Genomic DNA, 24743 nt, shown 5'->3' on the forward strand with positions numbered 1-24743 from the left:
GGTTTCACAAAGTATCTGGTTTGCATCAAAAATAACACGCACGGAGACGAGACCTCAGAGGAGGAGATGCGTGGAAAAATAGGGTGTGCTTCGGTATTTTGGGTAATACACAGATGTTGCATAGTTTCTTTCCACGCTGCAAAGGGGCTTTGCGTTAATTTCCAGTGTGCAGTCTTGGTTCCTCACTGCGTTGTGGGGATCTTTTTGATGCCCAGGGACGATGCGTGGAAATCCTGGGCGTGTGGGACAAAGTCACAGGAGTTGCGTAGATCCGATAGGCGATGCGTCTAATTTTAATTTCCGGCCACAAGGTAGACGCTGCGTCGATTCTTCACTCGGGAAGTCGGGCTGCTTCATTCTGGTTCGGCTGTGCGACGATTTCCTCACCGCAAGGCAGGCAGTGAGTCGTTTCCGGCAAGCTGTGTGTCGATTTCAGCGCACAAGGAGTTCCTTGAAGAGGTGAAGTCTTTTTGGCCGTGAAACTTCAGAAAACAGGAGGCAAGCTCAATTCAAGCCCTTGGAGAGCACTTCTCAGCAAAGTCGGAGGGCAGCACGGCAACAGCAGGGAAGGGCAGTATTCCTTCTCAGCAAAGCAGTTCCTCTTGACAGGTTGCAGGTTCAGAAGTGTCTGATTTGGTGGGGTCAGAGACCCCGTTTATATTCCGAAAAATGTCTTTGAAGTGGGGGAGACTTTAAAGAGTGGTATTGAAGTGCACAAGGTCCCCTTTCAGTACTGGTCTGTCTCCCAGGGTCCCTGTAGAGGGTTTGGCAGTCCATTGTGTGAGGGCAGGCCACTAGCCTTTCAAACGTAAGTGTCAGGCCCTCCACCCTCCCAGCCAGTAAGACCCATCCAGTATGCAGATGAAGATTGAACACCTGCAGATAGTGTTTACCAGCTGAGGGACATGACGGTTATATTTAGATTATAACCAGGAGGCTTATCAAGGCTCTTTACTGGTTACCGCTTAAGAACTGAGACGTACAACTGTATTGATTAGCTTTGATTGGAAACATTAGCCCTGGTACTTTTCGATCCCAAATAGACAGATTTTTCATCTTTGTCCCTATGAAGATTCTTTGACTTACATGTCCAATAATTTGGAAAGTATTTACCATAAAGAAAACTGTTACCATGATCTACACTCATCTTTTGTCATCCTTAAAATCTATTATTTGTGATACAGTTTACTGCCTTGAAGAAGTCTCTCATCAGGGGCAAAAAATGTGTCGGCTGAATCTTCAACTCGACTAGGATCATTTACACAGATTACAACACTCACATTTTCATGGATTTATGTAATACTATTTCATTATAAAGTTGGGTTCTATGTAGATTGATCTATCTCTATTGTACATTATTAATGTGTTTTATCATTCATTATATGTGAAATTAAAAGAAAATAGCAAACATACTTTTTTTATTTACTTTATTAACATTATTGATATATTTTTTGAATACCAACACTTCCTTATCAGAGTGCTCTGTTACTTTGTATTGACATTGTTCATCTAAACGGAATTTACTCTGGCTAGAGTGTACACATCAGGGCAACAGGTGTGCTGTAACATGTGAGCACCAAAACTTTGTAGACAGTATTTTGGGAATACAAACTGGATGTGCATCAACATAAACCATTGTTGCCTTTTTTATGATAAAGTATGCAGATGAGTGCAGGTGTGACTGAGTATCCTGTGTTTGTCTGGGTGAAAAGCACAAGGGAGCTGTCAACCAGTTCAGCCCAGACGTGGATTGGAGACAGGCTGAAATTTACAGATGGATTTCAAGTGAAGAGAAATGCTCACTTTCCAAAAGTGGCATTTCTAAAATAGTAATATAATCAAATAGTAATATAAAATCCAGCCTCACCAATAAGCCAAATTTTGTATTACCATTCTTCCCATATTCTACCCCTTTCTGATCAACATCTTCCACTCAAACAGTATATGAGGGTAGCCCTAATGCTATCCTATGAAAGGAGCAGGCCTCAGTAGTGGAAAACCAATTTAGGAGTTTTCCACTACCAGGACTTTTAAACGACACATGTGCATGTCCTGTCTTTTCCCTACATGGCACCCTGCCCTATGGATTGCATAGGGCCTACCTTAGGGGTGACATATGTAGAAAAGGGTAGTTTAGGGCTTGGCAAGTACTTTTAAATGCCACGTTGAAGTGGCAGTGAAACTGCACACTCAGGACTTGCAATGGCAGGCCTGAGACATGGCCCACTAGTAGCATTCAATGTACAGGCCTGGGCACATGTAATGCACTTTACTAGGTACTTACAAGTAAATCAAATGTGCCAATTGGGGATGAACCAATGTTACTATGTTTAAGAGAGAGAGCATATGCACTTTAGCACTGGTTAGCAGTGGTAAAGCGTGCAGAGTCCTAAAACCAGCAAAAACAGTGTCTGAAAAGTGGAGAGGGCCAGGCAAAAAGTTGGGGCATGACCACCCTAAGGCTGTCAGGTCTAACAGTCCCTGTGTCCTATCTGGATTGATCATCTACCCTTTGCTTTGCAAAAGTTCCACAACCCTGTCCAACTGAGTCTGCACCTGTTCTTGTGTTTCTCCCTGAATCATCACATCATCAATATAATGAGACAGCGGCACCCCTGGAATGACAGGTACTTCATCCAGGTGTTCTGCCACCAGCCGGTGACAGATGGTGGGGTCGTGTACATACCCCATAGGTAATTTTAACATTTAAAATTATCTTCCAAGGTGTGAAAAAGCAAAGTGCTCTTGGTTTTCAGGGGCCTACGGTATAGAAAAGAAAACACTAGCTATATCAATGGTTGCATACCAGGTCCCTTTATGTTTTTGTATCTTTTCAATCAAAGTGATGGTGTCGGGGAAATATGGCAGTCAAAGGGGGTGTATATTTGTTCAATTCTTGATAATCAATCGTCATTCTATAGCTCCCATCTAATTTGCGCACGGGCCACAAATGATTGTTCCACACAGTGGTGACTGGGGCCACCACACCTGCCTCTATCAAATCTTGTATGGTCTTACTTATCTCCTCATGCCCTCCTGGGATTCGGTACTGTTTCAAATGAACCACCTTGGGGCTGAGGTTATCTTCAGATGACCCACCCTCACTGCCGCAGCTGAAATGTATCTCTTTGATCCAAATTGATAACATCCATCCTCTAAATATAAAGCCATTCCCTTCAGAATGTAAATTCCGAGAATATACTCTAAGAGGGCACAATCACAACAGTGTATTCTCTTTCGGCGTTCTTCCTATTTTCATTTGAACATTAGTTTGCACAGCGGGGTTTGCTTTCCGCCCAACCCTGTGATGCTGTAGTGCTGACCTGTGAACTTTTACAGATTTCCATATGTTAAAGAGGTTTCTGCTCCGGTGTGCACTAAGGCCAGTTCCTTTGGAACATTTAAATTTTTCCAGTGAATTTCTAAATCAACATGGGGTCTATTATCTTTGCAAGCCCATCCTAGTACCAGAGTTTGGCCTATTTCCTAATCTGATTTAAACATGTCGACTTTTACCTAAGTCAAGTCCGGATGTATGCTCCCATATTTGCGAGGAGATTCCTCTCCCGCTCTGTTTTCCTCAGTCAATCAGTCAGTACTCAAATCTTCCTCCTCCTTCCCCCTTGGAGAAACATGTTTCTCCCTCCCTTTCCCTCCTTCCTGCATATGTAACTTGCCCTGATTCACTCATTTGTTATCCTGCTTATTCTCCTTTCTGTCCAGTCCTCGCTTGTGATATATCTCCCACATACTCTTGGTATCTATCCCCAGTATCTGCTTTTTGCTGACACCATCCTCCAGTAATTGCATAAATGTATCTCTTCTAGATACTCCGTTGTTATCTGTATGGCCCTCAGACCTTAAGGCTCTCCAGGTTTCATCCATTCTCTCATCCCTCCCAACTCACGGACAGCATCCAGTACATCCTTTAAAGGGTTACCTGTCTAAATGATTAATAGGGTCATTATCAAATGTTTGTAGGCTGGGGGAGCAAAGCAAATTGTTTTGTTTTACACTGACATGGTCAGTAGTCCATCCAACAGACGGTGAGCGTCACCCAGACAAATGGCAGTTTTTTTTATACCCTCTTCCTTAATTCTCTGCATTGCAGCCGTTAATGTATACTAGGGCTTATCATTTTGTGGCCTGTCAGACTCTGTAGGATATTTATGATTACACTCTATGACTGTTAACTGCAGTGGGGTGATCTGTTGGTTACCCTGATAACCCCTAAGCTGTTCCTCCACAGTGGGGTCAGTGCTAAGTATGCAAAATTTCGGGGCGTCTCCTACATCCAGCATCACTCCAGATGCTCCTGTGTCAAATAATCACAGCATTCATGTAAGCAATGGTTTCCCAGATCTCTGCAGGAGTCAGTCTATGATGTCATTGATTTCCTGTTGAGTATAATACTCCAGAGAGTCCATGGCTGCACACAACCCCCCCCACACTTCCCTCCGAAGGTAATGCAGACCATATTTTATCTTTCGTCTGTGTACAGGCTGCGCACAACTCACTTTCTGTTTGTCTGCTTCGCCCTGACCACCACTGTTTTGAAAAGACTCTTTACTGGAGTCAGAAAACTCAGAGGAGTCCCCAATATTAGCATCCCATTCCTCTGTGTTCCAGTCTGGCCCTACTTTAGCAAATGCTAAATGAACCTTCTTTTTATTTACTCTACCCGTGCGCTTCTGTATTTATACTGAGCCACACGCCCTTCAGCTCTCTCTGCAATGGTTTGGTAAGTATCAACTTTATCTTGCATTAATTTATTTTGACATGACAATGGGGTCGAGGTATTTTTGGCTTCAACTAGCTGCCTCTCTAATTGCCCACCTTCCTGTTCTAACTGAACAAATTTCTCACTTTTTGCAAACAATTTAATATCTTTGCTGGTTCAGCATCTATCATGCGTCCCAATCCTCACTCAACCCAGCACCGCAAGCCCACTCATTTGCAAGTGCATCGTACGGTGCCTTTTCTCCTGAGGACTTCTCTCCATTTTCAGACCTTCTATCACCTCTCAATCTTCCTCACATATAAGGCGAACAGTGTATCCCTACGTTCTGTACAACAAAAAAAACACACACTTGAACTGTTCTGTGTTCATTTGGGCAATCATTGGTGGATTTCTTTTGACAAACGTTAGTGTTTGTTTTTGTATCCCACAGACAAGCGTTTCTCTCTGCCCAACTATGAGCAGCCATACCTTAGGTGAATGGCCTTATGTACACGTCAGCTCTAGATGCAGATGTTGAGAAAATCAGCTGCCTCCGAGCAAGAAGGGCAAACTATCTGTACCTTACAAGTTGGCCAAGATCCACAGCTTTCTTTAAAAATGTATTTTGTCACTGGGGTTGGTTCCTCAAAGAAAAGCTTCCAATTAACAGATATAAGAGGTGATCAACGACTCTGCAGCAGTTGCGGGGAACTGGTGCTAATCTTCTGAAAGCCAGTTTCTGAGAGATGGTTCTTGTAGATCCTTGAAGCAAGTTTGTGAGGCCCTGGTATTCGCTACATTGGAAGTAGGACGCACAAAGGAAAAAACATCTTTACCAATTAAAACCTAGAACATTACTGACAGTTGGGAGGTCATGGAAAATCCTTCAAACTCTGGAGGAAGTGCTAAATCTGAAGGGGACTGAACTGCTGGAAATATCTCCAACATAGGGGGTAGAATGGTTGTAAAACTTCTGTTGGTAAAATCTCTGCTGGATTTAGCACTTCCTCCAGAAAGCAGAGGATTTTTCATTACCATTGCTCTCAAAAGGATAAGGTCTCAATGCCGGTGTGGTCAAGAAGAAAGATTGAGTGATTGCTCCTTTCTGTGTACAAAGGATGTAATCTTGTGGGGTGGGGGAAGAGGTGGGATCTCTTGGGGGGGGGGGGGGGAGGGTGGGGTGTTAACCAAAGTTAATACTTCTATCTGCCAAGCCAAGATTTCCAAGTGCAGCAACATTTCAATGACCCAGGTTCAAGGAGAAGCCAGCTGAAATAATACAATTGTATTTATTATTTTTTAATGGTCATTTAAATTTCAGTGCTAGAGACAAACGCCAATGCTGTTGGACAGGAAACAGTGAACAGACAACTAGTCCTACAATGTTTTTTGCCTGTGATAGGATGAATAAAAAATAAGACCAATAAAACAGCAAATAAAAACAGTATTAATATGGATTACGATCACATTTAAACTCTGCTAGCAACATTGTCGCATAAACTCCAAAAATACAGCAATCACTCAATGGCGGAGGGTACAAAAGCATGTTTTACTGTACTTTCTGAGGTCCTTGGTCCTCTACTAAAACATTTAAAACCAAAATGTTATAAAAGCTGGTATGCAAGATATATAGTAATAGTGAAATAATAAAAAATTAAAAAACAATTATTAAAACAGATGTGCTTCCTCAGCCGTGCTGCTGAATCTAACTACATTTTGAAGAGTAAAAATATGCGATTTTGTAAAATATAACTACATCTTGAATGCCACCTATGATCAGGGAAAACGTGAAGTTGCCTCTTCAGTGCCCACAAGTGATAGATATCAAACGTTGAATCTCTCTGCATGCAGCCCTGTAACATTAAGCTGCCTTGTGTGCATATGCTGAATCCTTATGTTCCACTGAAATGCTTGTATTTTTTATCGTTTGGAGCACTGCACGCCAGCAAGCAAAACTGTGTGATGCAGTTCGTTTATCACTGAATTCCTTTAGCTTTAAGTTCATCTCGCACACGCTTCAAGTACTCATGATCAGGGTATCCAAAGCTACAAAAAAAAAATTTGAAATAAGAACACCATTTATACCAATCTTTAATATAGCAACGCTACATAATGCACTACTAGTAGGACAAATAAGTCACCATAGTAAACACAGTAGTCCTTAAGTAGAGATTCTTTATGTCAAGAACTTTGAAAAGAAATGAATAAAAGTTACATTAAAAAAAAAACCTACCTAAAGGCACAGAGTGGAAACTGCAAGGGCTTTGGTGAAAAACATTTACTATGTCCTTTCACTTAGCATATGACAATGACTAACATCTAAGGTCCTATGTTGAGTTCTGATTTAAAGGCTTGAGGGGTACTGGAAGTAAAAGCAGTGAAAGGCCTATAAAGGTATATTGTGCAATGCCTTGTGGAAAGTTGGGTCGAGCCAGTGAAAAAAGTCCTAAAGTTCCTTGGGAAAGTTTGTACAGCCTGCATGTTGCAGCATCTTGAGTCCAAAGGCTGGTGAAGAAAAGAAATTGTCTCTTCTGGATGCCCATTGGGAGAGAACACACAGAGAGACAAATAAACACACTCACCCACTCCACCATCTCAAATGAAATCTGATCTTAATCCCACAGGGGCCAGTTAAGGAAATGAATCTCTCAAATGAAAAAACTGGAAGAAAGAGCAGGTCAAAAGTACTCATGCAACATCATGAGAGTAAGAGGACTAGGAACTGGAAGGCCATTTTTGAGTATTCGAGAAAGGTTCCTGGGCTCACATACCAGGTGATTATTTCAAAAGGTTTATATAAGTTGTGCACAAACACTGAGAAACACAACACAACACAGCATTAATTACACGTATGGGCTGTAATATTCCCAAAAGCCTTTCCCACACCCATACTCAAAGGGTGCATGTCAAACAGTAAAGCACCATATTTAATCACCACCGGGAGATTGCAAGGTCCCCAGGCCCATTCCAAACTGAAGAAGTACCCTGTGGCATCCAGTGCTTTGCCTGGCCCATAAAAAAACACATACAAAATGTATCTTATCGTAAATCACGTTCTTTGTGAGACAAAGGTACCCAAATGTCTCAAGGTCAGGCTGGCCCAGCAAGTAATTCTAAGGAAAATGCTTAGTACATTAAGGATGAAGCTCAGTAGAGCGAATAAGAGAGTTAACTCGAAACTGAAATTGATTGTATCTGCTAGTGTGTTGATTTTTCACAGAAAATACCAACTGTAAGACACACTCGAACACTCAACAGGTAAGTCCAATAGAGTATTTATTAAGGAGAGAAAGCCAGTAAAGACTGCTTCTATTACAAGGCTCTCTCCAATTGCCTCAACCTCCTCCTTTCCTTTCATTTCTCCATTCTAGAATAAACTGCTTCGGTTACTTTGGTACCTGTAACTAGGATACCACACCAACACCCTTGAAGGTGAATTAAACCATCCTTTAAATTTCACATCTGGCTCTTGGTCTCCTTGTCCAGATCAAACCAGTGTAACTCAGCTTAGGTGTAGTAAACATAATGTAAGAATTTGTAGTTTAAGAGTCTATGCAGTGAGCTCTCCCTAGCGTGAGCACAAAAGAATGATCACAGGCAGTAAGGTGCTCCCTAAAGCATACATCCATAGTCTTCTGGGTGCAACTCCTCTTGCTTCTCTGGTCACTAATGTGGCTGCGTAACAATGGAGGACCATAGCTGCATCAAACCAGTTTCTGTCTCATATGAAATTGAACTGCACAGAGGTCCACTAGGAATTGCTCTGCCAGTGAGCTGCTTAATGTAAAGTAGAGAAACTCATTAAGGCCATTCACCTCTTCTGTATTCTTCAACTAAGCAAGTGACAATTAATGACCATTCAAGAATAGGTTACCCACGAAGCACAGGTCCAGGCACCTAATCTACAACCAGGGTTTGGGTGAGTGATTTTACAATACTGACAGTGAGAATGTTAGGAGCATACAGTTTATCTGAGCTTCACAATGTTCAAACTCCTGCATCAAGCAGAGTTGGTGCATGCAACCATGCTGACCGGCATTTACAGGTGTACCAAAACTGGTCACTAGTAACTTAAGCAGTGAACAATGTGTAATCCTCCCTTTCAACAACTAGATGTGACATGCGGTCTTGGGTAATACCAGAAGGACACAAAATTAACATGGGCACAGTACAGTATTGTTGCAGGCCAGGAAAGGCCTTTATCAACCCCCTGTGGAAATATCAACATAGATCAGTTAATCTTCAGTTGCTGCCCTACTCATATTAACCATGTCAGGTGGTCCCTACGTTCTGCAAAAATGCCTTTGTCAGTGGTATTTGAATAATTATGGAGAAAACCTAGGGAGAATGACCATCTTAAACAACATGACCCCACCAGATGTAGACAGTGGCAGCATTACTCACCAATCTCCCACGCTATTTATTTATCAAGTTTATATAATGCGAACATGACCCGTGAGGGTATCAGAGCACTTTACATGTGATAAAGAAGTTAGAAACAAGAAAAAACAACAACAACATATTCAAGAACGGTACAAGATGTGGTAGCTCCAAGTTTAGGGAAGAGACCACTACAAGGTCCATGCCACCAGTTCAATAAACAAGAAAATAATTCACAAGTAATTTACATGGGGTGTGGGCACTGAGCCCAATTAGGGTCCAGCGAGTAGAATTCATGAGCTCTAGAGCAGAAATGTATTCATAAGTAGCACTTTAACTTCCTTTTTAAATGATGCCGTTGAGGTGTTCAGTCTGGTGTCTGCGGGCAAGGAGTTGCAAATTCTTGGTACCCGAGAAGACTTGATTATATGTTTTCATTTTATGAAATTTCTGTGGTTTCAACAATAAGGTGCTGGTGCTTCTAGAGGATCTGCAGCCGCCCTATAGCACCAGTTTTTGTGCTAGATACTTCGGGTGTTGATGTTTAGGGCTTAATGGGTCATGCATGCAAAATTTAACTGAATCCTTGCTTCATATGGGAGCCAGTTTAGAGATTGAAGGTCAGGAGTGATGTGGTTGAAACTTTTAGATCCTGTGATAAGCCTAGCAGCAGAGTTAAGAGAGGCCCTTAGTGGAGCCAACTTATGCCGCAGAGAGTTGCACTTCCATGGAAATCACTAGGGTTTGAACAGCTGATTTGAAGTCCTCAAGATGTAGGAAGAGTTTTATTTTTCTTAAGATGTTAATTTGGAGTTATCTCCTTTAGGGGCAGTACTGATGAGATCCTGCATGTTTAAGTTTTTATCTAGTGTTATTTCTACCGATCTTGTGGAATCTTTAATGTATGGTAAGCAGTTAAGGACTGTTAGTTCCTTCATTCGATATCCGATGGCTGATTGGGTGAGGCGATTAAGAGGAATAACGTTTTGAGAGTGTTTGGTTTGAGGTGGTTGCATGTCAGCCAGTTTTGGGTTTTTGGTACAGTTATGTTGAGAAACTGGATATATTCTGGGGAAGAGGTTTTCAAGTACAATTGGGTGCCATGTGGTAGTGGATGTTGGATAATTTCTGAATTTCAGTTAAAGGTTTCATGAATAGGTTAACGAGAATGGAAAAGAGCATTGATCGTGTGGGATAAGACAGGGGATTAACCTTGATCCTTTGTATTCTATTGTGCAGAAATGAGGTGAACTAATTTAGGAAGGGCCCTGATAGACCCCATTCTACATTGCAGGAAGTCTAGGAAGCTGTCATTTTTAACCAAGGTGAAATCGGTCAAGAGGTCGAGGAGAATTAGAAGGCAGGATTTGTTTTGATCTAGAATTTTTAGTGCATCATCTACTATGTGCGTTAGAGCCGATTAAGTGTTGTGGCCCCGGCTAGAGCCAGATTGGAATTGGCCTAAAGGTTGGAATTGTTCTCTGTGGTTACATAATAGAACATGGACACATTTCTCCAGGAGCTTCGCCAATGTCGGAATGTTGGAGATTTTACTGAAGTTGTTTAAGCCCACACGAGCTGCTGTGGGCTTTTTCACAATATGGGTTACCTGTCCAGACTTTAGGCAATCTGAGAAAGTGCCTTGAAGGAGTGAGGAATTTACTATCTTCGTCCAGAGTGGTAGTATAGAGACTTTTATCTCATTGAAGAAATTCCATGTCAAAGGGTCATTGAAGTGATTTGAGGGTTACAGTACTGTTACAATTTTGAGAATGTCGCTTTCCCCAAAGGATATGAATATGTTCCATAAGGCATTGATTTTGAAGGTGTGGCCTGTGAGATATTGGGGCTCAATGATCCAGGGAAAGAGGAGGTGCGGTAGAGAGAGAGCGAGGGGCCTGAGATGTGTTATGACCGGAAGGTGCTTCTTTGCTATCAGCAGATTACTTTCAATAGTTGTTATCTTTTCTAGGAAAAATGAGACAAAATCCTCACAGTTTAGCTGTGGCTGGATCTCATTGGGGAAGGGTTGAGTTAATTATTTGATTTTAGTTTGATGAGTCCAAACAGTTTTTGTGGTCAGTTTCTAGCTTTCTCTAATTCGTTTCTGAAGACATTCTCTTTCAAACTTCCAATGTGTTTGTTATAGATGTTCCTCAGTGCTCTTGGGTGCTTAAGGTGTCTGAGGGATGGAGAGAATCTCCACGAGTGCTCAGCAAGTATCAAATTATGGCTTTCTGCATTTAGGCTGCCATTATGCCCTGGTTTGGAGTCTTTAGTGGACATTCATTTTAGCTGGAAGGGTACAATTGTGTCTAGAATGTTCGTCATGGAGATGTTGATGTGGTCCGTAAGGTGAAGGACATCTGACATATCCACAAGGCATGTTGCTATTGCTGAGCGATGAAAGATCATTCAGGTTTATACTTTGAATGCTCTTTTTCTGCTGTTTTCTATCACTGATTCTGTAATGAGGAAGGTGATGCAGTGATGGTCTGTCCAGTCACAGGGGACTATACATTCAAGTTGAATGGAGTTGGCCTTAGCAAAGATTAGATCCAAGGTCACACCCTTGTTATGGGTAGGACCGTCGCAGAAAAGGATCAAGTTGAAATCATCAAGGAAGACTTTAAGGCTGTTCATTGCAGATTTATTCTGATCATTACAGTGGAGGTTGAAATCTCCAAAGATGATCTGGGTGCAGTGTTGTCCTGCATAGGATGAGACCATTTCCATAATTTGTTCTATGAATAAGAGATGCCTCCTAGGGATGGTAGATGACATTGCAAGTATGCATTCTAACTGCACATTGATGCATAGTTATTCGACTGAGGTCAGAGCAATGGTTTGTGGCTATTTCACTGAAAGACTGTTACAGTGTATGCAGGCAATACCTCCACCTGGTCTGTGGGACCTATCTAATCTTATGTCGTAGCTAGGTGGGGCAAGTAAGTCAAGGATAGGTGCAGAGCAATCATTAAGCCATGTTTCAGTCAGGATTAAGAGGTCAAGTTCATGTATAAGGATGAAGACAGCAATGTCTGCTGCATGTCTTACTGCTGATCTTCAATTGAGTAGCATGCATTTCACATGAGGTATGGTGACCTCTGAAGTAGTCTATGTAATGTAACATGCTTAAGGTTGGAATTATTTATGGCTCTGGAGTTGGGCCTAGGTTCTCTGTGTGGGATCACAGGAATTGTTTGGATGTGTTCCAAACTGTCTCTGTTAACAGAATGTGTGGAATTATGTGAGAGGAGGAGGGAGTGAATGTCCCTGTTAGATAGTGTATCCTTAAGCCTAATGGCCAAGTGGAGACATTGTTGTAGGGTAACGTTCCCCATCTTGGGTGAGAAGTTGGGATAAAAGGTCACAGTAGCTGGGGGTGTGTAACGATAAACTAGAGTATTTACCTCTTCCAACACAGGGCCATGGTTATTACTGATCACTGTCCCTTTCTCCTACAAATTTGAACCCCAAAATAATGGTCCAAAGATGTGCCCCACTGCAACAGAAACTTAGGAACTATGGAAGCAGCGCCCTGCATCATCAGGAACACCTCAGTTTAGACCAAAATGATACAACAAACTTACTCATAATGCCATCTCGAGTATTCTTGCCCTTCGATCATGCAGTGTCTTTTTTGACCGAAACGAACGGCAAGCTTCACAATCTTCCTCACGATGTTCAGGAGAAAGGCAAAGATTACATACTAAGTGCTGGTCAGTATAAGGGAATTTTGTGTGGCATTGAGGACAGAATCGGAATGAAGTCAGATCCATCAGGCTATGGCATGGTAGGTCCCAACAGGCCCAAGAAGGGCGCAAGCGCTCAAAAGATCGATTACAAATGTAAACGCGTTCGTAAACAATACTGACGGTATCAGAAAGCGAATATAAAGTTTCTGAATCAAATGTCTCAGAGCGAGAGTAGTCGATGCCCATGCGCACTACCACCGAGAGGAGGAGTCACTCGATCCCGTGACTCGAAAAAAAGACTTCTTCGAAGAAAAACAACTTGTAACACACCCAGCCCAACACTAGATGGCGGGATATGCACAGCAAGTGTATCTGCAGCTACACGTGCCATCGAACACACACACACACACACACTCACATATAGCTGTGCAAAGCATGTGTATCTGCAGCTACACATTCCATCGAACATATATATATATATATATATATCAAAAGAAATCCCTTTCAGGGTTAGAGTGACGCATAAATTATGCAAAAAAAAAAAAAGAGAACTCTGGGATGTTCCCAAGTTTAGGTGGAGAGCAGCTCTAGTAAGGAGCACTCTGCAACACCAGCGACACTCTAGATTTGCTTCCCTCAAATGTCTGTTTATCTAGCAAAGTTTTAAAGCATAGGATCAGCACAGTGCTATCCACGCCGAGCTAGATAGTGACAAAGTCTTTTGCCATTTGTACAGCAAAGTCTTTAAGCACAGTTTTGACACAGTGTCAACCTTGCTGAGCTGTAAAATGACAAAAGCCGTTAACTACTCCAGGCACAGTATTACCATCCAAGCCAACCTGGAATGAGTAAAAGCAACCCCTGATAGCACTGTACTGATCCTATCCTATGAAAACGATTCTGCAACTCAAGTATAACACAACTCACACATCTCCCACACCAGGCACAGACAGTGTCACAGTCCTCGAAATTAAAGAGGTGAGTAGTGATGAGTCTCGGTAGCAGCCAAGACCCCAGTCATTCTGTTACTGTGCAGTGATTTCACCCCACATTCTCGGCTAGGATCACCTCCAGTACCCTTTCAATCTTAAAATTTTTTCACTTCTCGCTTTACTGTCCTTTTCAATTTCAGAGATGGGGATTTCGACCATGTTTATGTGGGTCACCTGTTTGTTAAGTATCACCTTCAAGTGGGGGGAGGAGCCAAAATGGCGGCCGAGACAAAAGCTTAAACGAGAGCTCCGCTCCCAGACTGGTGAGTGGTGCATATATGCACAGAAATTTGGACCGTGGACTCAGCGGTTCCCAAGAGCTGAGCGGGTCCGCGAGCTGCGACCTGGTGTTCGGGCCGGAGTGCGGGCTGCGACAGAGCTGGCGGCAGAAGCATTGTGGTTCCCCTACGTAGGCCCATGGAGTTGGAGACGGCGCGGGCGTCGCCGCTGGGCCAGGCCAAGAGGAACCGAGGCACGGTGAGGGGGGCGTCCCAGGGAGAGACTCCCGCTCGCGGGGGTCGGCGCTGAGGGCGGCCCGCTCTCCTACCACCCCCCCACACCCTCCGGCTCACTCCGTGTCTCGGTGATTGATGTTGCTCTTCTGTGCCTGCCGCGAGGCACCCCGGCGGCCTAAATCCGAGCCGGGTGCGCGTAGGAGCTGGTGAAGTGCTCTGAGATTACGTGCCGCCCTGGAGGGACCCGTCGGTTGGCGGGAGTGGAACGGGTGGGGCGCCGAGACAGTTGTGCCCCGGCTCGGAAGTGTGGGAGCGGCGCTGCAGAATAAAAAGACTTGGCCGGGCCCGGCGGTGATGCAGGGTTGGCGAAGAGGCAGCAGCACACTGCCGTTAGTGAACATCCTCCCACACTGCCAACGGGGGCAACAGTAATAACCACACGGGACCGGAGAGGGGGCTGTGAGGCTGGGTGAGTCTGGAGCCCCCCCACCCCCTTTTCCAGCTACACCTCGCTCTGCGCCGTCCCCATCTGGGTCCCGCCTACCCCTATCGGGGTTGGGGGAGCACACATCTGTGGGGAGCGAAGGGGGCCGGCCACATGGCCCCGCAGCAGGCCACTTAATGCCTAGAGGCGCCGCTGGTTACGGGTGCGTGTGGGCCAGGCTCGGCCGCCGACCTTCTCGCACAGGGAGGGCAATAAATCGACTTGGCTGAGATGCGGAGAGGAATCCCATTCAGCGGAGCACGTGCGCATTAATAGCGGAATCCATTGTCCAAGCGGCGCATTGTCACGCCGTTCCGCTCCTTGCGAGTTGACCAACGGCAACGCATCATGGCCGGAAGAACCAAATCTGTGAAAAATCAAGACCGACTCATACAAGGACAGGCACCAAGCGATCAACAGCTAGTACCAACTCTACAATCATTGGAAAGCAGACTCCAAGCCCACTCCACACAAATTGAAAAAGTACTACAAGCTATTATGGACACTAAAACGTCCTTGGAGAACAGGATAGACACAGTATCACAAGATTTGAAGCTACTCAGAGTGGACCATCGTAACTTGGCGGAGAGAGTGAAATCAGCGGAAGTGGTGCTAAAAGAGTTGAACCCATCGGTTTCGGATAACCAAAAACAAATACAACGGCTGGATGCAGAGGTAAAGATTCTATGGCGTCGTGCTGAAGAAGCAGAAGGTAGATCCCGGCGAAACAACGTACGCTTCTTAGGATTTCCTGAAAAGCTAACAGAGCAGAATACAGAAATATTCTTAGAACAATGGCTGACCAAGGAGGTGCTAAATGGGGCCCCATCGAAGTTCCTCTCTGTGGAAAGGGCACACATGGTCTCGGGGAGGCCCCCGGCACAACCACCTAGACCGCTGATAGCAAGATTCTTAAACTACAGAGACCGCAACTTAATTTTACAGCAGTTCCGCAGTAAAGGCCCATTCCGACATGAGGACTCAGTAGTTAATGCCTACCCAGACTTCACCCAGGAGGTACAGAGACAACGCAACTCCTATGTAAAATTTAAACAACGCCTCCGCGAGCATAATATTAAATACGCCTTGCTGTTCCCTGCCAAGCTGAGAGTAATATCAGATGAACGCACCCACGTATTCACTTCCCTGAGGATGTCTGGACGTGGCTGCACGCCAAAGGTCTGGCACGACCCCAAGCTGGAACGGACGAAGGAGAGGAATGGCTCACTAATCCATTGCGGAAGTGCTCCAAGAAAAGAACCATAGGACAACCCACTGAAAAACAGACAGCAGAGGAAAGGGCAGAAGCCTTGAAAGAAACTCCTTTATAAACGCAAAACTCCGTTGAGGCACTCTGGGAGACTCCTGCAGACAGCCCGGAATCTGAAACGGCCAGCTCAGACTCCACATTAACAGAAGTACTAAAGGGCCGGAGGCTCACACCCAGATCTGCGGACGCATTGTAGACACAGGACGCCAGCCGTTTTCGCGGCCGGAATGAGCGACAAACTTGTAGGGTGGCACAGATCAACTGTGTGTGCCCCCACATGAAGGAGGGCGCTGCCGCTGACCACGAGTATCTTTTGAACTATTGATCCCCCCCTACCGAAAACACTGTTTAATCTCATTGATTATGTGCTCAGGGTGGGGGCAAACAACCCGGGAGCGCCCAGATGTACACGCAGACCATGTCTGCGGAAGGATGTGAGCCCCGCATGTGAGCCACATCTGGTTGCCAATATAGCTCCCCCACAGGTATTCACATGGATACAAATTTCATTAAGTAGTAGTGTGCTGAGTAGTTTAACATTAGTTCATAGTTGGGTGTGGGGTTTAATCAGTGTGGGCGGAGGGGGGGTGATAGTAAAGCTGTGCTCAAAAGGTCAATCTAAAACACAGGAAACACTGCTAGTGCTGATAGACTTACGTACATACCAAGTGGGGCTGGGCGGGACTCAGGTGGGCATTGACACCAGGATTGCACTGTAGGCAGGTGCTTTATACAATGCTAGATGGCCCTAAACGTAAACCCCGCAGCGCATCAATATGATATAATCATGTGGAATGTGAGAGGTCTGGGTGCACCAAGCAAAAGATCCCGGGTATATGCACGACTTAGACACCAGGGCGCACACATCGCCATTCTCCAAGAGACACACTGTCTGGAACCTGACCTACGGGAATTACGGGAAAGATAGGGTGGACAGGTGGTAGGCACAACGTACTCGGCATTCGCCAGAGGAGTGTTGGTATGGATAGCAGGTGGTGTCCCCTTTGTCCAAACATCACATAGAATAGACCAGGGCGGCAGATATATGGTAATAGAGGGGCAGTTAGACGGGAAACAATTGTCAATAATCGGCATCTACGCCCCCAATAGTGCGATAGTTGAATTCCTGGGCACACTCACCCCAGCATTATTAGTAAACCCTGCAGCCCCATCCATTTGGGGTGGAGACTTTAACAGCACACCGAATAAAGAATTAGATAGGTCAAACATAACCCCAAAAGCAACACTAAATAGAACCGCCAGAAGTCCCTTGCTAGCATGGCACAAAGCACCCGCAGCAGAGGGAATATTCATTCTATTCAATACCCCACAAAGTACACACAAGAATAGATATAATATGGGGGACCTCGGATATATGCAAATTGATAAATAAGTCAGAATACCTGGCCAAAACATTATCGGATCACTCACCACAATAACATTGAACTGGGGCAGGAGACGCTCGCAGATCCCCACTTGGCGAATGCAGGTGGAGGCTCTCCAGGATCAGGCGTTCAGCTATGGATTAAACTCAGCAGTGAGACAGTATTGGGAAATCAATAAGGACTCCACAGGTTTCAGAGCGTTAGAATGGGAGGCGCACAAGGTTGTAGTAAGAGGGCATTGTATCTCAACCAGCTGGGGAGTGAGGCGCACGCTACATGCGGAGGTCAACAAATTATAAAAGGAACTGGGAGCAACGGAAATAACGGTGGCAAGAAATGTGACTCCCTACCCAGCGCTAAAAAAGGCACGAATAAAATATAACAAAGTGGATTCTCGCCTCCGGCGACACAACCACAAATACCACTTAATGCGCCTATACACAGAGGGCGACAGATCGGGCAGGCTGCTGGCGTGGCTCCTCCGTGAGAACCGCCAGCAGTCCCCCATAGGGACCAAAAGGGGAGACGCAGTCAAAATGGCCACCACACAAGAAGAGATCAATGGGCCGTTTAGGGAATACTACACGAATCTCTACACCAAACGCACAACATGCACACCTCAACAACTGGAGGCTCCTCTGAAAATGGAGGAAATAGATAAGGCAGTGGCACAGATGCCCAGGAATAAAGCCCCAGGACCAGATGGACTCCCAACAGAATATTACTCCACCTTCTCAACACACTTAAAGCCCCACTTGTTGAAGGTGTTTGAGGAGGCATGGACCAGCAAGACGCTGCCTCCAACACTAAGAGAGGCAATGATAGTGGTCCTTCCTAAACAAGGACGCGACCCCACAGACGTCAAATCCTATAGGCCACTATCGCTTCTGAATCTAGATTGTAAAATACTAGGCAAAATCTTGGCCAACAGGTTGGATCCCTTCATACATACCTTGATACATGAGGACCAAAATGGATTCATCCCAAAACGTAACACTTTTCTAAATATTCGTAGGCTGTTGGGGGTCATGGGTGATACTCCCCCGGAAGCACACGACGAGATGGTGCTATCATTAGATATCGAGAAGGCATTCAATACCCTGGGGTGGGACTTCCTATTTGCCACTATGCAGAGTATGGGAATTGGACCTAACTACATACAATGGGTACAGACACTGTATGCCAAGCCACAAGCCAGGGTGAAAACGGAGGGGTTATATCCAAGAGTTTTCCGATTACCAGAGGCACCAGGCAGGGATGTCCCCTATCTCCCTTATTATTCGCCATAGCAATGGAACCACTGGCTACCTGAATACATGCCATGAAAGATAGGTGGGGAGTGGCCAGGAACGGGCTATACCACATTATATCACTGTATGCGGATGATGCCCTAATATATGTGCGGAATGGAAATGAGACAATACCCCCAGTAATGTCACTCCTGACCGAATACGGGGAATTATCGAGACTGGTGGTGAACTGGGATAAATCGTGTGTATTCCCGCTAACTAGATGGTCCCCTGCAAGAAAAGAGAATGCCCCGGCGGGTCGCCTGAAATGGTGTTTTGATACGTTGAAATATTTGGGGGTCCACATATATCATAGAAATGAGGACCTTAGAGATGGGAACCTGGGGAGAGCACTAGCCTCTATGAAGGGATCACTGCGGTTCTGGACCAAACTGCCACTGTCGCCTCTGGGCAGAGTGACGGTGGCAAATATGTTGTTACTACCTCGGTTGCTATATTATTTTGCGGCACTGCCACTCTGGGTCCCCAGGAGCTTCTTCCGAGATCTGAACGCAGTCTTACTGCAGCTTATATGGGGCGGGGGTAGGACACGAGTCGCACTCACCACACTGCAGTGCCCGATCGATGCGGGAGGGTTGGGTGCTCCCAGTTTCGAACTTTATTACGCTGCTGCACAGTTACAGTGGATCCTGAATTGGATGCACAGACCAACACACGCGGAATCCACATGGCTACTGGCGCGATTACATGGGGTACCTTTGATCACATGGCTAACAAATAAAACACCGAAAGGTGCACCTGGTAACCTGCTAATGGCAGTGGCACACTCATGTTGGCACAGGTACATACAAAAAGCTATAAGGCACTCCCCTATTCGCCACTCCTCCCACTGGGATTGATCCCGGGATGGGTTAACGCAGTGGGATCGCACTCACTCACGACCTGGACGGAGGCGGGTATAATATTCGTGGGGGACTGCTTCGAAGAGGGGAAATTGATGTCATTTGAATCTATACAAGCCCTCACGGCAGTGAATCCCAGGCAATTTCTGGCCTACTACGCCATAGGCCATCTAATCAAAAAGACATGGGCGGCTGGAGATCAGGAACCCTCGATCTCCCCCACACTACATCATATGCTGCAATATGATATTCAAACAAAAGTAGTGACAAATTTGTACAAAATCCTGAATAAACCCCCCCCCCCCATTTCAATTTGGAGAGCGTAAGGGATAGATGGAATGCAGTCCTGCCAGACCCGGTACCACAAGCGGACTGGCCGAAAGCCCTTTATCACACCCGGGGGGTATTGAGAAATCCCAGGTTTTGCTACACACAATTTAATTACACACACCAAACATACCTATCTCCAGCCAGGATTCATCGTATGTTTCCTAAATCGGCATCTACCTGTGGACGGTGTGATGCCCCAATGGCACACTTCTACCATATGGTTTGGGAGTGTGCACAGATACACAGTGAGTGGAGAGGAGTTGTAGAAGAGGTCTCAGAAATGACGGGTCTGGCACTTGCAGTGGACCCTAAATCCTGCTTGTTAGGGCTGAGAACTAGAGAAAAGAAACACAGGAATCTACATAAGTTTGTAGACCTAGCATATGTGATGTACAAAAGGCTGATTGCTATGAACTGGAAAGCGTGCGTCCAAAGCACCCGACCTGAAATCCTGGCATTCCCTTACACTGCGCTGGACCTGCACAGAATCCGAGGTACTGAGTAAATTAGCACGTGGGGGTCAACAACACACAGGAAGTGAAGCCTGGGAAATTTTGGTAACCAGACTAGAGGCTACAAATGATGAGAGGCTGCCATGAACTAGATAATGACCCTGCGTTGGAGCTAACCCAGTTGAAACTCAATCAGTTTCAACATAATTAAAAAATGGGCGAGACACACCATCTGGAAAGAATGAGTGCCCACATTTGCACTCCACGAGCTGCTGTCACTCACAGCGACCAACAAGGGAGGAACGTACAAGTAGAACACGCACAACGAATACTACCACGCTACACCTAGTAAATAGACATTAGCCCGGTTTCCCTCCCCCCAATACAACCAACAAGGACTATCAGGGAATAAGATAACCAGGAGCTCCGAGGTGGGACCACCAGGTGCTACACTGCAAGATCCCTCAATCATGCACAGCAGATAAATATATACTGAATGTTATAATAAGACCTAAGTTATGTTTTTTTTTCCTTGTTTTGTGTGAATGTAAAAGTTATATCAGATCCACAAAATCCCACCAATGTAAATACATATTTATGCTGCATGGATCTGTAATGAAAACTCAAAAAAAAATATTTACAAAAAAAGAAAAAAAAAAAGTATCACCTTCAAGTGTTCCATGCGCACTATGTACAAGTCTATCTTGACAACTAGCTTGTACAGGCTCTGTTGCATATCTGAGTACACCGTAGCGCAGCCTATTACTACTGTTGCTTAAGTGTGCTAGAATGGGCACCTTGCTTCTTCTCACCTCACCTGGTTGCCCTATTTGGGTTGAATGAAGGATTGCCTCATTTTGATCACCTTTCCCCAATATATCAGTCCTACACATAGAACTGAAGCATTCACACACATAACAAGTGTGCCAAAGATGTAGCACCTTCATGTGGTAGAAAGGCCAAAGACCCTATGCAAATTTGTACAAGTCAGGTGTGGAGGGGGGCCTCAATCCTGTGTTGCAAACAATTACCTGTGCAATTGGTGTGTTCTAAGGTCAAGTGAATCACTGATGTCAGCCAAGTATGACACAACCACCAACACATGGAACAAGGGCGAGTTGGTCCCAAGCGAGCATGCTGTATTAATCAAGCGGTCTCTGTGACATGGGTTGAGACAAGATGCAGCTTGCGCCCTATGGTGTGATAATCTGGAGGCCCACAGGCCTGCAGGGGTGTGTAGCCCAATCATCAGAGGATTCTTCGCCGACTGAGTCCAAGCAAAAAAGGGTTTCTAAAATGGAGCATTCTTTAAGGACGGTACCCTCCATCAAACAGATTCTGCCAATTATCTGCAGTGCCAGCCTCGCAGAGAACAGAAGGCAAGGCTTTAGCAGGGCCCCAAGGAAACATTATAAAGATAATGCAAGCACAGTGCCAAGCTTTTCCAGTACATATTTGTAGTAGTGATGGAAGTGGGACCTAGAGAGCCCGAGGCAAGATGGCTGCACAGCAGTACCGCTCTGCTGGCCCGGACACTATATCCATCTAATATACTGATATGGCACCACCATCTATCTTAGCAAGGGCTCTGGAATGGTGCAGAATGACTGAAGGAGTGTTTTATCCCTGAAATATGAAGCACCACTATAGTATTTGGGGCTGCTTGTAACACTACGGATACAGTGTCTGATTGCTACAAAGGCCAGAAGATGGCAGCACCCAGCAACTAGGCCTCAGCAGAGACATTGGAGAGGTACAATTCTCCATAGCAGTACACTCAAGTGCTGCTTGTGTAGCCGACGCAACTGTAGCCTCTGGGGCCGATCCTACCGGTGGAACACCTTATGATCGTGGCACTGGCGGAGCATAGCCGCAGAAGGTCAGCAGCACACACAAGTGGATGGGACTGAGCAGCATGTGGTGAAGGGGAGACCCCGCAAGACAGACACGTCTGCCAATCAGAGAGGACAGCAGGGAGCACAGCGTCTGCAGAGTGAAACAAATAGTTGTACACACCTCACCGGTAGGAGGAGGAAAACCCCGCAAACTATACAGGGTGAGAGAGAGGGACGCCCTGTGGCAACGCTGGAACTCAGCTGGACCTCCCGTTGTTGCCACAATCAGTCAGGTGAGCGCGCTGCAATATATTGCACCCAGATGACAACACTGCTGCATACACTTGTGCTATCTACCGCTGGACCAAACCGAGGCCTGGGGACACTCATTCAGGCCGCATCTCAACAAGATAACATGCCTGGCAACTTGCATTCTTATTAGAACAGTTAACAAGGAGGTGCATAAACTGCTGGATATTAAGTATTCTCAAAGCAGGCGCAGGGGATCATTGAATTGTGTTGGCCTGCTGATGGCTACTCACTGGGTGGCCCTAGAGGCGCCTGTATTCCATATTAGTAACGCAACTACGCTGTAAGAACAATAGCAGCAGGACTGTGTAAACACCCATAGCCCACCTCCAACCTGGATGAAGGTACATACTGACTTTATTATGGGGAAGGTGGATAAAGGGCAAGCTTGCCTTACATTCGAATCCAGGAAAGGCACCAAAACCCTGCCAGATGCTCAAACGGCCGAGGACATGGACCTACAACACCAGAATACAACCACACTTGAAACAACACTGGTGGCCATGCAACAAAGCTTAAGTTCAATTGATGGCAAAATAGACTCTCTTAATGTTCGCCTTGACCACATGGCGGCCAAACTAGATAAAAAAACTGCTTGTATAACAGAAGCAGAACAGCGTATTTCAGAAGCTAAAGATGGTCTACAATCAGTCTCCACCAAATGGAAAAGCTCCTGGAAGTGATCTGTGCCAAAAATGAGGACCTCTAAGTGTTTCACGCCACAACAACTTGAAGGTAGTCGGTGTGCACAGGTCCACCAACACAGGCCCGATGGAACAGTACTTTGAGACCATGCTCCGAGAACGTTTCAGAGCAAAACATTTGTCCAACATGCTGGTAGTTGAAAGAGCCCAGGGAGCCCTGGCAACTGTCCACTGCCGGGAGCGCCCGGGTCCAATTAAAGCCAGAGTCCTAAATTACAGAGATCGAGATGCTGTGCTCAACATGGCCAGCGAGAAGGGCGTGGTACTATACCAAGGGAATCCCATTGCATTTTTCCAGAGTTCACAGTGGCAGCACAGCAGGCCAGGAAGGAATTTGCACCGGTCAAAAAGAAGCTATAAAATCTGGGTATTAACTATGCCATGCTGTATCCAGTTAGATTACGTACAGACCACCGTGGCAAACCTAAAATATTAACGTCCCCACAGGCAGCGAAAGCATATATAAAGACATTAGCATCGCCATGCAGTGATCGTACCTCCTCCAACGTGGATGATTCGCTCTGACAAACTGTCACTAACCACTTTACCTGGGCCCCCAGGAACTACAACAGCTTTGGAGGTGCTCCGGGTACTCCCCTTCTTAGATCTACTAGCATGAACAGCGGACGACACCGAGGGGATAAAAGATGACGTTGGACACCTGTCAGCCTTTCGATAACTTATACACTCACTGACCTCAATGCATACAGATAGGCATGAGGATGTAGTCTAAATACTCTGTCTACCACCTATAATATAGAATACATTTGATGGAGGCTCAGAGTTTATTGGGCATGGCCACCCCGGCTCTCGGGGCAGAACATGGAGTCTCTAACAGCCCAGCGGAGGGTACTCCCTGACAAGTTCAATGTTCAATGAAACGATGATGTTCATATCTGTCATTTCCAGATGAAATGTTTTCCAAAGTTAAGCAATGTTTGTATTACCGGGTATCTTAGCCGGCTGGTAATGCTAAAGTGGGTGAGGGGTGTTCGACGTTTGGTTATGTTTACTAACCCTACACTACAGTGCTGCTGCACGTCTCACATATGCTTCACTCCATCTCACATCACGTCATGGAATGTTAGGTCCATCTGTCCCTAACATAATATGGCAGCGACTGTAGGTTGAGTGACACTGTTAACATGGAATCTTAGTGGACTGAACAATCCGCGTAAGATACGCCATGTACTAGTGTACCTTGATAGACACCATGTCCAAATCACCCTATTGCAGGAAACACACCTTACTAGCTAGACTGAACAGACAATAGAATACAAATAAGCAGGTGTCAAAGTGGCTTCTTCATATTCCTTGAATTCCAAGGGGTTCTCATCCTGATAAAAAACGGTGTCCTGTTCACTTTGACCCTCCTCTGAGGTAGATGACTTTGGGAGGCATGTAATATTACAGGGTACACTGTATGGCACTCTGATTACAACTGTAACTTGTGGTCCCAATACCGAAGACCTAGACTTCTATCGGACAATATGCCGCTGATTGATGAAATTCCCCTCAACAGCTATCATTTGGGTTGGAGACCTTAATATATACTTAGACCCCAACATAGATAGATC

General features: G+C 45.4%; 1 protein-coding gene across 6 annotated transcripts in view; it reads right to left on the reverse strand.

Moving 5' to 3' along the window:
- Nucleotides 1-24743, reverse strand: part of DTX3L (deltex E3 ubiquitin ligase 3L) — a 220043-nt gene that overhangs the window by 41241 nt on the left and 154059 nt on the right. The window contains exon 6 of one of the 6 annotated variants that reach the window (XM_069224305.1): nucleotides 5991-6766. The exons of the other annotated variants lie outside the window; for them this stretch is intronic. Within the exon in view, the coding sequence (XP_069080406.1) occupies nucleotides 6697-6766 (70 nt within the window). The 3' untranslated portion in view covers nucleotides 5991-6696. Of the gene's footprint in view, nucleotides 1-5990; nucleotides 6767-24743 lie in introns of those variants that run through there. 6 annotated transcript variants of the gene reach the window in all.

This window comes from Pleurodeles waltl, chromosome 3_1, assembly GCF_031143425.1.
Source record: "Pleurodeles waltl isolate 20211129_DDA chromosome 3_1, aPleWal1.hap1.20221129, whole genome shotgun sequence".
Taxonomy (NCBI): Eukaryota; Metazoa; Chordata; class Amphibia; order Caudata; family Salamandridae; genus Pleurodeles; species Pleurodeles waltl.